The 12,196-nt window shown below is 35.7% G+C and overlaps 1 protein-coding gene across 2 annotated transcripts; it reads left to right on the top strand.

Annotated features, from left to right (window-relative positions):
• The first annotated feature begins 3,111 nt into the window (after nt 1–3,111).
• LOC141661857 (uncharacterized) lies at nt 3,112–10,450 on the top strand. Of its 2 annotated transcripts, none has more exons than XM_074468868.1 (11): nt 3,112–3,304; nt 4,364–6,131; nt 6,215–6,579; nt 6,687–6,791; nt 6,885–7,006; nt 7,271–7,502; nt 7,635–8,971; nt 9,105–9,153; nt 9,275–9,507; nt 9,668–9,775; nt 9,995–10,450. In XM_074468868.1, the coding sequence occupies exons 2-11, from the start codon at nt 4,673–4,675 to the stop codon at nt 10,215–10,217; spliced, it is 4,233 nt and encodes a 1,410-aa protein (XP_074324969.1). In that variant the 5' UTR covers nt 3,112–3,304; nt 4,364–4,672; the 3' UTR covers nt 10,218–10,450. The 2 variants fall into 2 exon arrangements, with proteins under 2 accessions (XP_074324969.1, XP_074324968.1); XM_074468867.1 differs by having other exon boundaries at nt 7,268–7,502.
• Nucleotides 10,451–12,196: the final 1,746 nt, after the last annotated feature.

The following is a 12,196-nucleotide window of genomic DNA, read 5'->3' as shown; positions in this document are numbered from 1 at the left end:
CAGCCTTCATTGGTTTGATATTACGCTTTATTATCAACAAAAGAAGGCGACTTTTTAAACAAGGAAACTTCCTAAAGCAACTGCTCAAAGGCTCTCTTACAAAATTGCTTTCATCACAAGTGCAAGTCAAAAGTGTCACATTTTATCCTTCTTCTTTCCTACCAACACTTTATATTTACACACACACGCACTACGCACACACTGTGTGTTGTCTCTGTCTAAACATATGATTGAATAAACGTGGCTTAGTTTTATATATAATAAACAGAATAATAGACTTCCAACAACCTCGGAGATTTTACTAAATAAAGCCATGACGTTAAGCATAAAAGTTCGTTTTATTAGACATGTGAGTTGTTTAGACTTTTGAGATACGCCACACATATAATTTAGTCACTGCGCACAGAAATTTTAATCACTGAGTGTATAACGTGTCTGTTTAATAGTCAGTAGTTGCGTTTTCTGGTGTTTAATAAGTTTAACTTATAAGTTATTTATAAGTCAGAAATATATATATTTTTTAAAATTATTAGTTACTTTCGAGTTAGTTGTAAGATATTTCAAATGAGTTATATTTTATATTATAGGATTATTATTATATGTATATTTAACAAATTTAAAAATACAAGTAGATTTAATCTTTTATATATTTGTGGAGGTTTTAAATTTAAATGATTTGTAAATGATTTAAGAATAAATTATTAACACGATTTGTAGATGATGCTAACACAAAAATAATTGGAAAATTTAAGTAGATTAGTTTGGAAGTTCTATTATTATATAATTATTATAGAAATTGGTCCATTTTCAAAAATTATTAATAAATCGGTCAAAAATATATTGATCGGTTCGATAAAATATCGATAAATTATTCGATTTTCAAAAATCGTCGATAAATTAAAATTCGGTACCCCACCAATAAGTTCCGATCCCGAAATCACTAATAAATTAGTTAAAAATATATATTGACCGATTCAATAAATTTCCGATAAAATATCAATATATTATTTAATTTTTTAAAAGTCTCCGACAAATGAAAATTTGGTACCCAACCGATAAATCCCGATTTCCGAAGATCCGTAATCATGGTAGTGCCTGGCTCGTGATTGTGCCCTATCTTAATACTTAAGAAGTACAGAAGATAATGATATAGGTTGTTTCAGAACAGTACATGTACTGATGTACATCCCAAGATCAGTTATTCATCAGTTAAATGGTGTGCACACAGAAGAAAGAAAGAATATAGGATCATTTATGCAACATACTTTCATGGTTGTTTGTGTTCTGTTACGGGAACAAGATGCCACAATTGTTTGTCCAAATTCGTACATTGATAGTTTTGAGAATTACCTAAAATCTAGTTATACATATATTGTAATATACAATTCTTACAACTAAAGATATACTCTCGGTAATAAACAATTCTTACAACTATATTTTAGACAAAATCATTTATTAAATTGGTGTAACATCTCATATCGATAAGAATAACAATTTTTGGAATCTTTATATATGAACTTTAAGAACTACAATAAAATAAAGGACTCCATAGATACTAACCCTCTATATATATATATATAAATTAACAACTAATATATATCAAATTACTAGCTTTTTTGGACTGATATATCATGAGTTGTTAGATCCGGTACGCATTCGGTTGCGGTATTGGATGTTATAATTGGTCTAAGGCTTGTCTACTTCACAATTTATATGTAGTTGAAGATTTGATATATCATGAGTTGTTAGATCCGGTACGCATTCGGTTGTGGTATTGGATGTTATAATTGGTCTAAGGCTTGTCTACTTCACAATTTATATGTAGTTGAGGATTTGTACGACAACTATGAAAAGATAATTTGAGAACTAAATTTGTATTTCTAATATTTTTTCCGCTTTATGATGTGGTTGATAATTTAATATTTTTTTATTTTTTGTTGTCTATATTTTCCTAGTATTCGTTTTCTTTATTAAAGAAATTCTAAGATTTCTGAGGTTGGGGTTTTATACCGCAATAATCAATCCTAAAACTTAATAAATTAAATTGTCATAAAAGTTGTATTATAGATTTTTCTTTAAGAGTATATACAACACATTAATGAGGGGCGGTGACTTGTATAACGAATTTTAAATGAAAGAACGTTGATCAGCTATCGACGAACACAAAATTCTTTGTACAACGAATTTTATATGAAAGAACGTTGATCAGCGACCGATTAACACAAAATTCAACATTAAATGTTAATAGTCCATGTCAATAAAATTCAAATGTAAACGTGATTGAGTCACCGTTATCAATAAAAGCACTATAAACTTCACTATTGAGTCACCGTTATTAATAAAAGCACTATAAACTCCAACTGTTAACACTCCAACTACTATTCGTTATATTTAAATAATCTATCTTCTGTTATTCGAAAATTTTTCTAACTGCTTCATTGACATATCCAATAACTTCATTATTCTTGAATAATAATTTTTCGAATCATTTCAATATAATATTATCTATTCAACTATAAATAATGACAAATCATTGTTTTTATGATTGTAATAACTAAACCCATTCACAATTTCACCAAATAAAAATAATGTACATCAAATTTCCCAAATTGTGATGTCTAACATGCAATCATACCAACCCTAATTCCCAAATATTGAAATAAACCCACGCCGTTAAATCTCCGTTATCATCTTCCCAACATGAAAAGCCTCACCAAAAATAAAAAAAAAAATACAAAATTCCATGCACAAAAAGGTTGTCACAAATTCTCAAAAAAGCACTGTCTGAACCCCACGCTCCTCAAAGCGCGTGACTAAAACCCCCACCTACACTTTAACTCCATTTGCACCGAAACAACTCACCCGCGACTACACAATCTCTCTACTCGCCATCACAACCGTCCATTCCACAAAATATCAACATCAACGGTCCAAAATCAACAAGTGAACCTCACCCAAAATACGCCGACATTTCTCTCACCTATCTCACCTTCACCAACCCGAACCAAAACCCGAACCCCAGGTTCGGGTCATACCCAGTGGCTCCGACCCGACCCGAAAATCTTGCTTAAGTTTCTTGAAAATGTATGAAATTACACTGTTTCGATCGCTTTATCTTCGGGGGTGTCTGAAAAATTTAATCTTTCTTCATTCTCATTAACACCCAAAAATAGAAAGCTGAGTTTTCATAAATACATACAACAAAATTGTGTCTATATATTATTGTAGAAGAGATAAAAAAGAAGCATCTTCAAGTGGTAGCTGAAACAATTGATCGCCATTAAAGAGCAAAAAGAGCTTAAAGGTGACTTCTTTCACTCTAAACAACACTAATTAATCATACCCAGATCATCTTTTTGGCTTGTAGCTCATAAAGTTTGCATCTTTTTGCATCTTGGTTAGCTAAAATTAGCTGATTTAAGTCATTTTTGTGTTGATTGTTGGTTTGTTTTTGTGGGTTTTGAGTAATTTTGGTTTTGTTTGATGTTGGTTATGTGATTTTTAGGGTTTTTTAGTGGGGGGCTTTTGGATTTGCCCCAATTTGTTGTTTTGGTTTGTTTTGTAATTTTTTGATTTTGAGGGTTTTGTGGTTGATTTGGAGAATTGGAGCTCACATTACTAGGAAGGAGGGTGTGTATAGCGAGAATTGTTCGATTTTGGTTAGTTTGAGTATTTTTGTTTTGATCTGTTAATTTTATGTAGTTTTTAAGTTGATGATTTTGAGGCATGTAATTGTTTCGAGTATGGGAGTTGTGGAGTATTTTGAATAGATTTGTTACTAATTGAAGAGTCGAAGAAGAGATTAAAAAGATTTTAATATGTTTTCTGTCTTGTTCTGTTGAGTTAGATTTAGGAAGTTAGATAAGTTAGAGTGGGATTGTTTAAGTTGAATGTCATTTATTAAGTTATTTCTGGCATTGAAGGTCTTGTCTATCATTTATCTTTATGTTGAATTTTGCTAGTTTTGCTGGTGTGTCTCGTGTTTTGTAATATTGCCAGCAACTGAATTCATAGTAAAAGAGAACACACGTTCATAATATTTTGAGCATATACCATATAATAGATCTTTTTGGAATTGGTGAACAAAGCTGTTAGTTTCAAATGAATTTTTTGAATTTACTGTAGCTATTACTATAACTTTATGCAATGTGGCACTCATAGGTCAATTTTGTAGATGCAGAAACAACTGCATCAAAGTTACTAGAACTTTGAAATCATTTGTTAGTCTTAATGGCCCAAGACACTTCTATAAAATTGATATAGTGAGAAGGGTTTCTATGTAATCGACTGAATTCGTTCCAGCATCTGAAAGCTCCATTTCTGGCTCATAACGATGCATCTTGTTTTAATGTTTTGTTTGCAGCTTTGGAAGTGTCGCACATATCTTTTCTTGCTCTTTGTGCATGCATCTCTTGTTAAAGGAACAGAATTAAAGGCTTTATTGATGGGTAAATATGATTTGGTAGAAGAAAAAGGCAATTGGGGTTTGTAGGAGCAAATTGATTCTCCAGCCGAAATGATATAGTATTTAAATTCACTTTCCATTCTGAGTAACAGTCGGGACACTGGGTTGAGGCTTGTGATAACAATTGTAAAATTCTTGTAAAAGCTGTTGGAGGTTTGAGAAGAAGGTATACGTAGGATCATAATCCGAATAGACCATCAACTTGGTATGCCCCAACCCCAACCGAGGCACCAGTCTCGGTTAAATGACATTCAGATGTTGCAGCGACAAATCATGATCAAGAAGCTTCAAGAACTGCAGAGGCAGCAACAAATTCAGGAGTTGGGTGATGCTAGGCAACACAATTACATAAACCAGCAATACGCATTAAATAAACAAATTTCCGCCGAACAATTTCCTCCTCTGATTAATGGCACGCCTATTGGTGATGCGTCACAGAGGTTTATGATGGGAAACATTAACTTAATGCATCCTGGTGCACCACCAATAGTTCAAGGATTCTCAAATGGAACTGGCTTTCCTCAAAACCAGGGTCAGGCATTAAGTTCAACGAGTCTTGTGCCTCCACAACTTGATGTATCTTTATATGGGACACCTGTTCCAGGGGTAGGAAATAATCTGGGTCGGTACTCTCAGCTCCTAGGGGCATCTCAAGGTTCAGAAAATACATTCGGGAAAGGCAATAATAACCAACAAGATGAACCCATAACACAATCTTCTACCTACAGTAACTCGTTGGGTACTTACAATTGTGATGCTTCTTCCAATCAGATTGGCATGCAGGAACGAGCTCTGGTATCCGTAGGAGATTTTCAGGAGAAAAATCTGTTTGGGCAAGTTCCTGCTCAAGCTCTACACGGGAACTTCCAGCAAATGAATACACTTCGAAGATCTTCATCACCAATGGAAGTTGGCGGGAGGCAAGAACAAGCTGGCTGGCCAGGACAATTTCCAGGGAAGGCAACAAACATGGGCCCTTCTCAAGATTTATGTTCTCTGGATCCACTAGAACAGAAAATTCTATTTAATACAGATGATAACAATTGGGATGCTTCTTTTGGAAGCTCGTGTAACATTAGCTCGGAATTCCTCAAAAACACATCAGAAAACACCGACCGCACGAGTGCTTTTCCTTCTCTTCAAAGTGGAAGCTGGAGTGCACTTATGCAATCTGCTGTTGCGGAAACTTCAAGTAGCGATGCTGGGATACAAGAAGAATGGAGTGGCTTGAGCTTTCAAAATTCAAAACTTTCAACTAATAACCACTCTTCTAAGTTCAGCGAGAGTGGTAAACAACATCCTGATTGGGTTGAAAATGGCTTGCAGACTGATTCCGCGTTAAACTCAAAATCACAACCCAACTTTAATAATCTGAGTATGGCCTCTAGCTTCCCAGGTTTTCAGCAACCAGGCATCCAATTTTCTTCGAAGCAGAAGGATGAATTGCACTTGGAAACCTCTAGAGAATCCAGTGAGCAGAATTCCCCTAAAGTTAACAAGCAATGGTTGGACTGCAATTCTTTACAGAAGCAAACAAATGAGGTAAATCAACAGAGTGGGAGACACCCATCTTTGCAAAATGCTTGGTCTGACCCCAATTATGAACACCCAAAAAGCAACGCATATCAGGAAAGCATACCCATGTACACCAAAGGAATGCAAACAGGTATGGTCAAAACTTTCTTGTCACTGGGTGGAAATGCTAATATGAAACTTAAGTGTGACGAGAGTACTTCTATGTTTTTGCAGGTGATATGAGTGGATTAGAACAGGCAAGATCCGGCAATGTTAATACTAACCGTCTTTTCTCAGAGAGTAATAAGCTTCCCTACGGAAATGATACTGATGGTTCTGTAGAAGATGCAAGAAGGGAGTATGTAAGGAATAATCAGTATCATCGAAGTAGTAGTCCTCAAATATGTGACAATGCTTACAATGGGGCAAGTAGAACATATGAGAAGCAGCAATGTTTTGAAAGAGAGAATTCCAATGATAGCTATCACTCTAATGCATCACAGCATACCATCTCTGGACATGAATTGAAACAGAATGTGTGGCAACATAGAAGTGATGCTAGCCATTTTGCAGATAGCAGTCAAAGACCATCTGATCAGGTTGGATATTGAATTTAGTTCTGCAACGTTTGTCTTCTCACCATGCAAGTAGAGACCAAGGTGTACATTTGTAATATGTTGACTGTAAAATTAATTTGCTTTTACAGGTCATGTACCAACAGATTCCTCAAGGATCACGTGGTAATGAATTAGGGTATGCTGAGCAGTTCAAGTATAGTAATGTTTCTAGTAGTGACTCGGACTTGGCAAAGGTAAACACCAAAGCTTGTTACAGTTCTGCTGACCATCTAGTTGCAGGTTCTTTAATTTTTCAAATAATTAATGTCAATTATCTTCTTTTACAGAGACACTTGCTGAGTAATCAAAGAAACTCAGCAGAGCATGTTTCTCCTCGAAATCCTGAAAATACGGCCGCTTTCTTTGACACATCTGTTACTCATGAGCCCAATATGACTGCACAGACAAGGTACTTCTGGGCTAAAAACACCACCTCGACATCTATTAATTATTACAAGAAACCGAATCTATCTGCATAGTATATATGTCTTTGCTAATTCCTTAGCTTTTTTTTTCAATAGTGATTACAGGAGGTTACTGGTTACCTGTTCTCTATCTTTTTCATATATTACGCTGTTAAAATTATCATAAAATTTGTGTATTGTTATCTCTCCCTCTACCTTTGATCTTATATCATTGCTGGCAAAATATGACCATCTTTTTTCTGTAGCAGTCAACATATGCTTGAGCTTCTTTACAAGGTGGACAAGTCCAAGGATTATCAACCTGCCATGCATGGTGGATCAAGAGATTCAAGTCCATTCTCCGAGGTGCCGCAAGCAGGAAGTACTGATGCATTTGCTACTCAGTCATACAATAAACCTATGCCTTCTTCACAAACCTTTGGCTTAAGGTTGTCCCCTCCATCTCAACAGACTCCAGCATCTCATAGCTCTCTGAAAATGGTTAGTTTTAAAAAAGTAGGCACTTCATGTAGAATTAGAGAATAAGTGTCGCAGCTTTGTGCCATATTCATCCCATAAAGTTTTTTCCATAAAACATTTACAGCACACTGATTTGATAATTCTATCATGCAGGCCCTTAACAGTGATACAGTTTCATTAGGTCCTTCTTTTGTAAGAAATCAGCTTCAAATTCAACATCAACATCAACATCAACCAATGCCTGGCGTGCGCATCAATCAGGATACGCACTCCAGTTCTTATAGCCGACAACTCTCACTGTTGGAGGACAATTCAGTCACTCAGCCTTTTGTGAAACCAGGAACGTCTCAATATGCTGGTTCCCCTATGTTATGGAAAAATGCACCAGTTCAACAAAATCTATCTAATGTAGATCCTCGTAAGGGGCCACCATCACCAGAGTTGAACAATAATGACTTTGTAGCTGCTTCAGTAGCTCCACATGTACTACATAATGAGAGTAACTATAAAGGACAAAATGAAACTAGCAAAAGCTCTATGAGCTCGGAAGATTTAGGATTTCAGGGAGAGCAAGCTCCAAAAGAAGCATACAGTCAACTAGATTCTTCCGGGACACTTGGTACCGTTCCACAGAAAGGCAAATCAACGTATGGGCAAGTATCAAAGGGTTACTCAGAAACAAATTATGTGGACCCTGGTTCTTCAATGCCTAATTCAAATAGGCAGGCATTTGTCAATCAATCACAAAACCTTTCTGATCTTGAAGTCTTTGGTCGTTCGTTAGAACCATCTCATATTTCCTCTCAAAATTACTCCATCATGCAGCAGCAAGTACATTTGGCAAACAAAAGTGGGTGCGACTCTGATCATAGTGTTCAGCAGTCAAATGCTAATACTGGGCAACAATTATATGGAAATTCTTCAGGGATTCGAGATGCAGCTAATAATGAACTGATATCCTTGTCGCAGAGTAGTTTTCATCCAAACGAGGAACGCAAATTACACAACCAGTCGTCTGAAATAAGAGAAATCCAGTTAGCGAAAACTTTTTCTCAGCCTCTTATACGAGATGCTAATCAGGAGACCGTCGCATTTGGTCAGTATAGCTCCCCTAATGCAAGTGATGCAGCTGAGCAGCCTCAGATTAGCTTGCAGATGGCACCCTCCTGGTTTAAGCATTACGGCACATTAAGAAATGGGCAGATGTTGCCGATGTTCGATCCAAGGGCTGCACATCAGTTCAGTACTGGGAACATGCTCGAAAAACTGCGCATGGGTGTTCCTGGTGCTGGTCATGAAAGCAGTGTGTGGCCTGCTACAACAGATAACAACTTGGTAGCTGTTCAAAGCTTAACACCTTCATATGTGTTGCCTCCAGATGCCCTCCCTCAAAATCCAGAAAATATAAGACCAAAAAAGCGGAAGGCATTTGAGCTTCTACCATGGCATAAAGAAATATCTCAATGTTCTCAAAAGCTTTATAATGCCAGGTGTTCTCCATAATCCTTGCTTTGAACTGAATTTCTGCATGATTTTTGTGTACATTAAATTTGGAAAATTGTTTCATTTTCATTTGTAGCACAGTTTATTATAACTTCCTAACCTTATTATCTATTTACACAGCTTGTCAGATCTGGAATGGGCAGAAGCCACCAATCGGCTTATTGAAAAGGTGCCTTCTTGAGTTTCTTGAGAGGATGATCACAGAGCATGTTGCCTTAAGATTTCATGTTGTATAAAAACCGGAACATACAAGATAAGATTTGGACTAAATACTTTGTTTCTATTTCCAGGTTGAAGACGAGGTTGCAACTATTGAAGATTCAACATTCCTACGACCAAAAAAAAGACTTGCGTCTACTACCCAGCTTATGCAACAGTTATTTCGACCTCCACCAGCTGTCATTTTTGGTGGAAATGCCACTTTAAACTGTGAGATTGTGGCATACTTTGCTGCTAGACTAGCATTAGGCCATTCATGCTGCTTGAAAAATAGTCCTCAATTGTTCTGTGACATGTCTGACAAGTAAGCGTTACTTTTAGTCTCGACTCTGCTACGTAATGAATTATAATTTGTAAGAAACAGTGGTAAAAGGATTATGCCATTATTGCACGACTACATCTTTGTTGGCTTATTATCTTTTTTAGTTTGTTTCAGCAGTAGTTTTGTGCTGTAATTTATGCAGGTCACAAGAGAAGCTCAGAACTCCCAAGCAAATTGGTGAGCAAGAATCTGCAAAAGTTGTAGAAGACTTCCTTACCAGGTCAACAAAGCTGGAAGCCAACTTCTTAAAGTATGACCTGAACTCTTTAAATCATGAACGCGTTTCAAATTTATAAAAAGTTAGTTTTGCCTTGTAATTCGTCCAAAAGAGGTGTCATTTTGAATTTGAAAAGAAAAGAAAAGGCATTGAATAACTTGACAAAAAACGATATTGTATTAAATTTGCGCCGTACATTCTTTCTGATGATTTGGATGGACAATTTTAATGCCAGTTGATGTGATGATGCAGGTTGGAAAAAAGTGTGTCAATAGCAGATGTAAGGGTGGAATCTCAAGAGTTGGAAAAGTTTTCCATGATCAATCATTTTGCCAAGTTTCACACCAGGGGGGCAGCAGGAGCAGCTGAGACATCAACGTCCTCTGGTACAAAAAGAATGTTCCTTCAAAGATATGTTAGACCAGTTCCAATGCCGAGGACAGTACCAGAGGATGCACAATGTCTTTCCTTATAGTCATGAACAATCTTTTCTCTTGCCATACTCATGCTACTCTATATGCTCACACACAAAATGTGAGGTATATATCTTAAATGAGGGCAGGACTGAATTAGCTACAAAACTGAGCCAGATGGTGTTATTGAAGGTCAAATGTTATAGATTATCAGGAAATGCAACTTAACTTTTGTATATGTACATGACAATGATGACACATGGTAGTAGGAACTTAATTATCTTTTCAAAAGCAAGCGCAAACGTCTCACTCTCTCTAACTCTTCTAACTTGTTACATATGGTTGATAAAGGTCTTTCGGATACAGTAATCTTTCCCTTATCAAGTTAATACCGGAGCAGGAGCAGGCATGTAGAAGATCAAACAGGTTTCCAGGTAAAGAAACATCAAATTATATGTTAAGTTGTATATACAGGATTTGCAGCACTTCTCCCTACAGTTGGTTTCCAATGTAGGCAGTGACAACATGTAGGGACAATTTTAGGCCTTGAAAATATTCCATGTGTTTCCAGCAATTATAGTAAACAACCCCCTGTACTGGTCATGTGTTGACAAGTACAGTTAGCAGTTATGGTGGGGAATCTAAGAAGATACTTGATCCTCATATGACACTATACTTATTACCTAAGTTGGGTATGGAAAGTAGGTCCACGTCATCCCGACATTGATTCTTGTGGACCTCACAAAACACAATCTTAACATGAGTAAAAAGGCAAGAGTAGACTTTATTGCAGAGCACAAGGAGACACAGAGAAAAGGGCATGTTAGTTATTCTGTGACTGGTACCAGGTTGTCTCCCATTCTGCAATCACAATTTTATACAAACAGAAATGCTGCAGCTAAGTAAAAAAACATTGTACTCCAAGTGGTCAGTCATTGAGTCAGCAGAATCTGAATGCATGTCTTGTCTTTGCAATGATGATGAAAGGGGAATCTGTCAGAATGAGTCAGCTGCAGTATCTGAAAGGGACCACACAAACACACACACAATTAGTTGACATTCTGTTAATTATAAAATGTTGCAATAACCAATGAGTAAAAGGAGGAAACTGGTGACAAGATTTGCTGACAACATTGATGAAGAGATACTACTTAAAAAAGGAGTCAAATTCAAAGTAGAGGTCATGCACACATGACACAGCACACACTCTTTGCAGTTCTTGTGAGTTGTGCTGGTAGATTTGGTAGGGCCTCTTGAATTACTTGACGGCCTTAACGATAGTTTGACGCCCTGGCTTGATAAATTATTTATTACTATCAATTCTATATTCACGTTATAATGTCGGGTTGAAGTTGCATGGCCGACTGGACTCTATCAAAATATATATTTTCTCCGTCTAGTTAAATTGTATACGTTTGGTTGGGATATAAGAAAAGAAAAATGGATAAAGTGGTGAGATAATATTTATAAAATTAGTGTAGTGTAAGAAAGCACGATGTAGGTGGGTGTATTTAAATTGTATATTATAAAATTTTTACTATTTTTGATAAGTTTTAAAATATATAAAATTGAATGGTACATCCCGAAAAGAAAGTGTGGGAGTAATATTTATTCAAAACTACTGCAAAATGCATTTCCTAATCTCGTGAAATTATTTAATATATAAAATTAGATATATCCTTAAAGGTATAAATCTATGTTTAAATGACTATTTTTTTTAAATGATACAATTATATGTTTTGTCTTATGAGTGATACTCTTATATTTTAATGTATAGTGATATCATTCCATTAATACAAGGCTAATCAAACATTATACGATTAAAAAGTTGTGTTTATTTTGATGGAATGAAATTGAAAAATAATGTAATGTGGCAAAAGTGTTTATTAAGCTAAAGTTTTAAGGGAATTTGACAAATATACTAATTCTTGGATATTTATTTGCAACTCTACTACCCTACTTAAAATCTTGTAAATTTACTATCTTTTTAAACATACAAACAATTGAATTGTAAAAATATCATCTTCATCTTCACATTCAT

This window comes from Apium graveolens, chromosome 5, assembly GCF_009905375.1.
Source record: "Apium graveolens cultivar Ventura chromosome 5, ASM990537v1, whole genome shotgun sequence".
NCBI classification, from domain to species: Eukaryota; Viridiplantae; Streptophyta; class Magnoliopsida; order Apiales; family Apiaceae; genus Apium; species Apium graveolens.
This window is presented reverse-complemented; position numbering and strand designations above follow the sequence as displayed.

Bases quoted from the DNA above. Each gene is read 5' to 3' on its own strand.
- LOC141661857 (XM_074468867.1), top strand. From the start codon at position 4,673: ATGCCCCAACCCCAACCGAGGCACCAGTCTCGGTTAAATGACATTCAG. The intron at 8,972-9,104 runs GTGTTCTCCATA...CTATTTACACAG, and splicing joins CAAAAGCTTTATAATGCCAG to CTTGTCAGATCTGGAATGGG. The intron at 9,776-9,994 runs GTATGACCTGAA...GTGATGATGCAG, and splicing joins CTGGAAGCCAACTTCTTAAA to GTTGGAAAAAAGTGTGTCAA.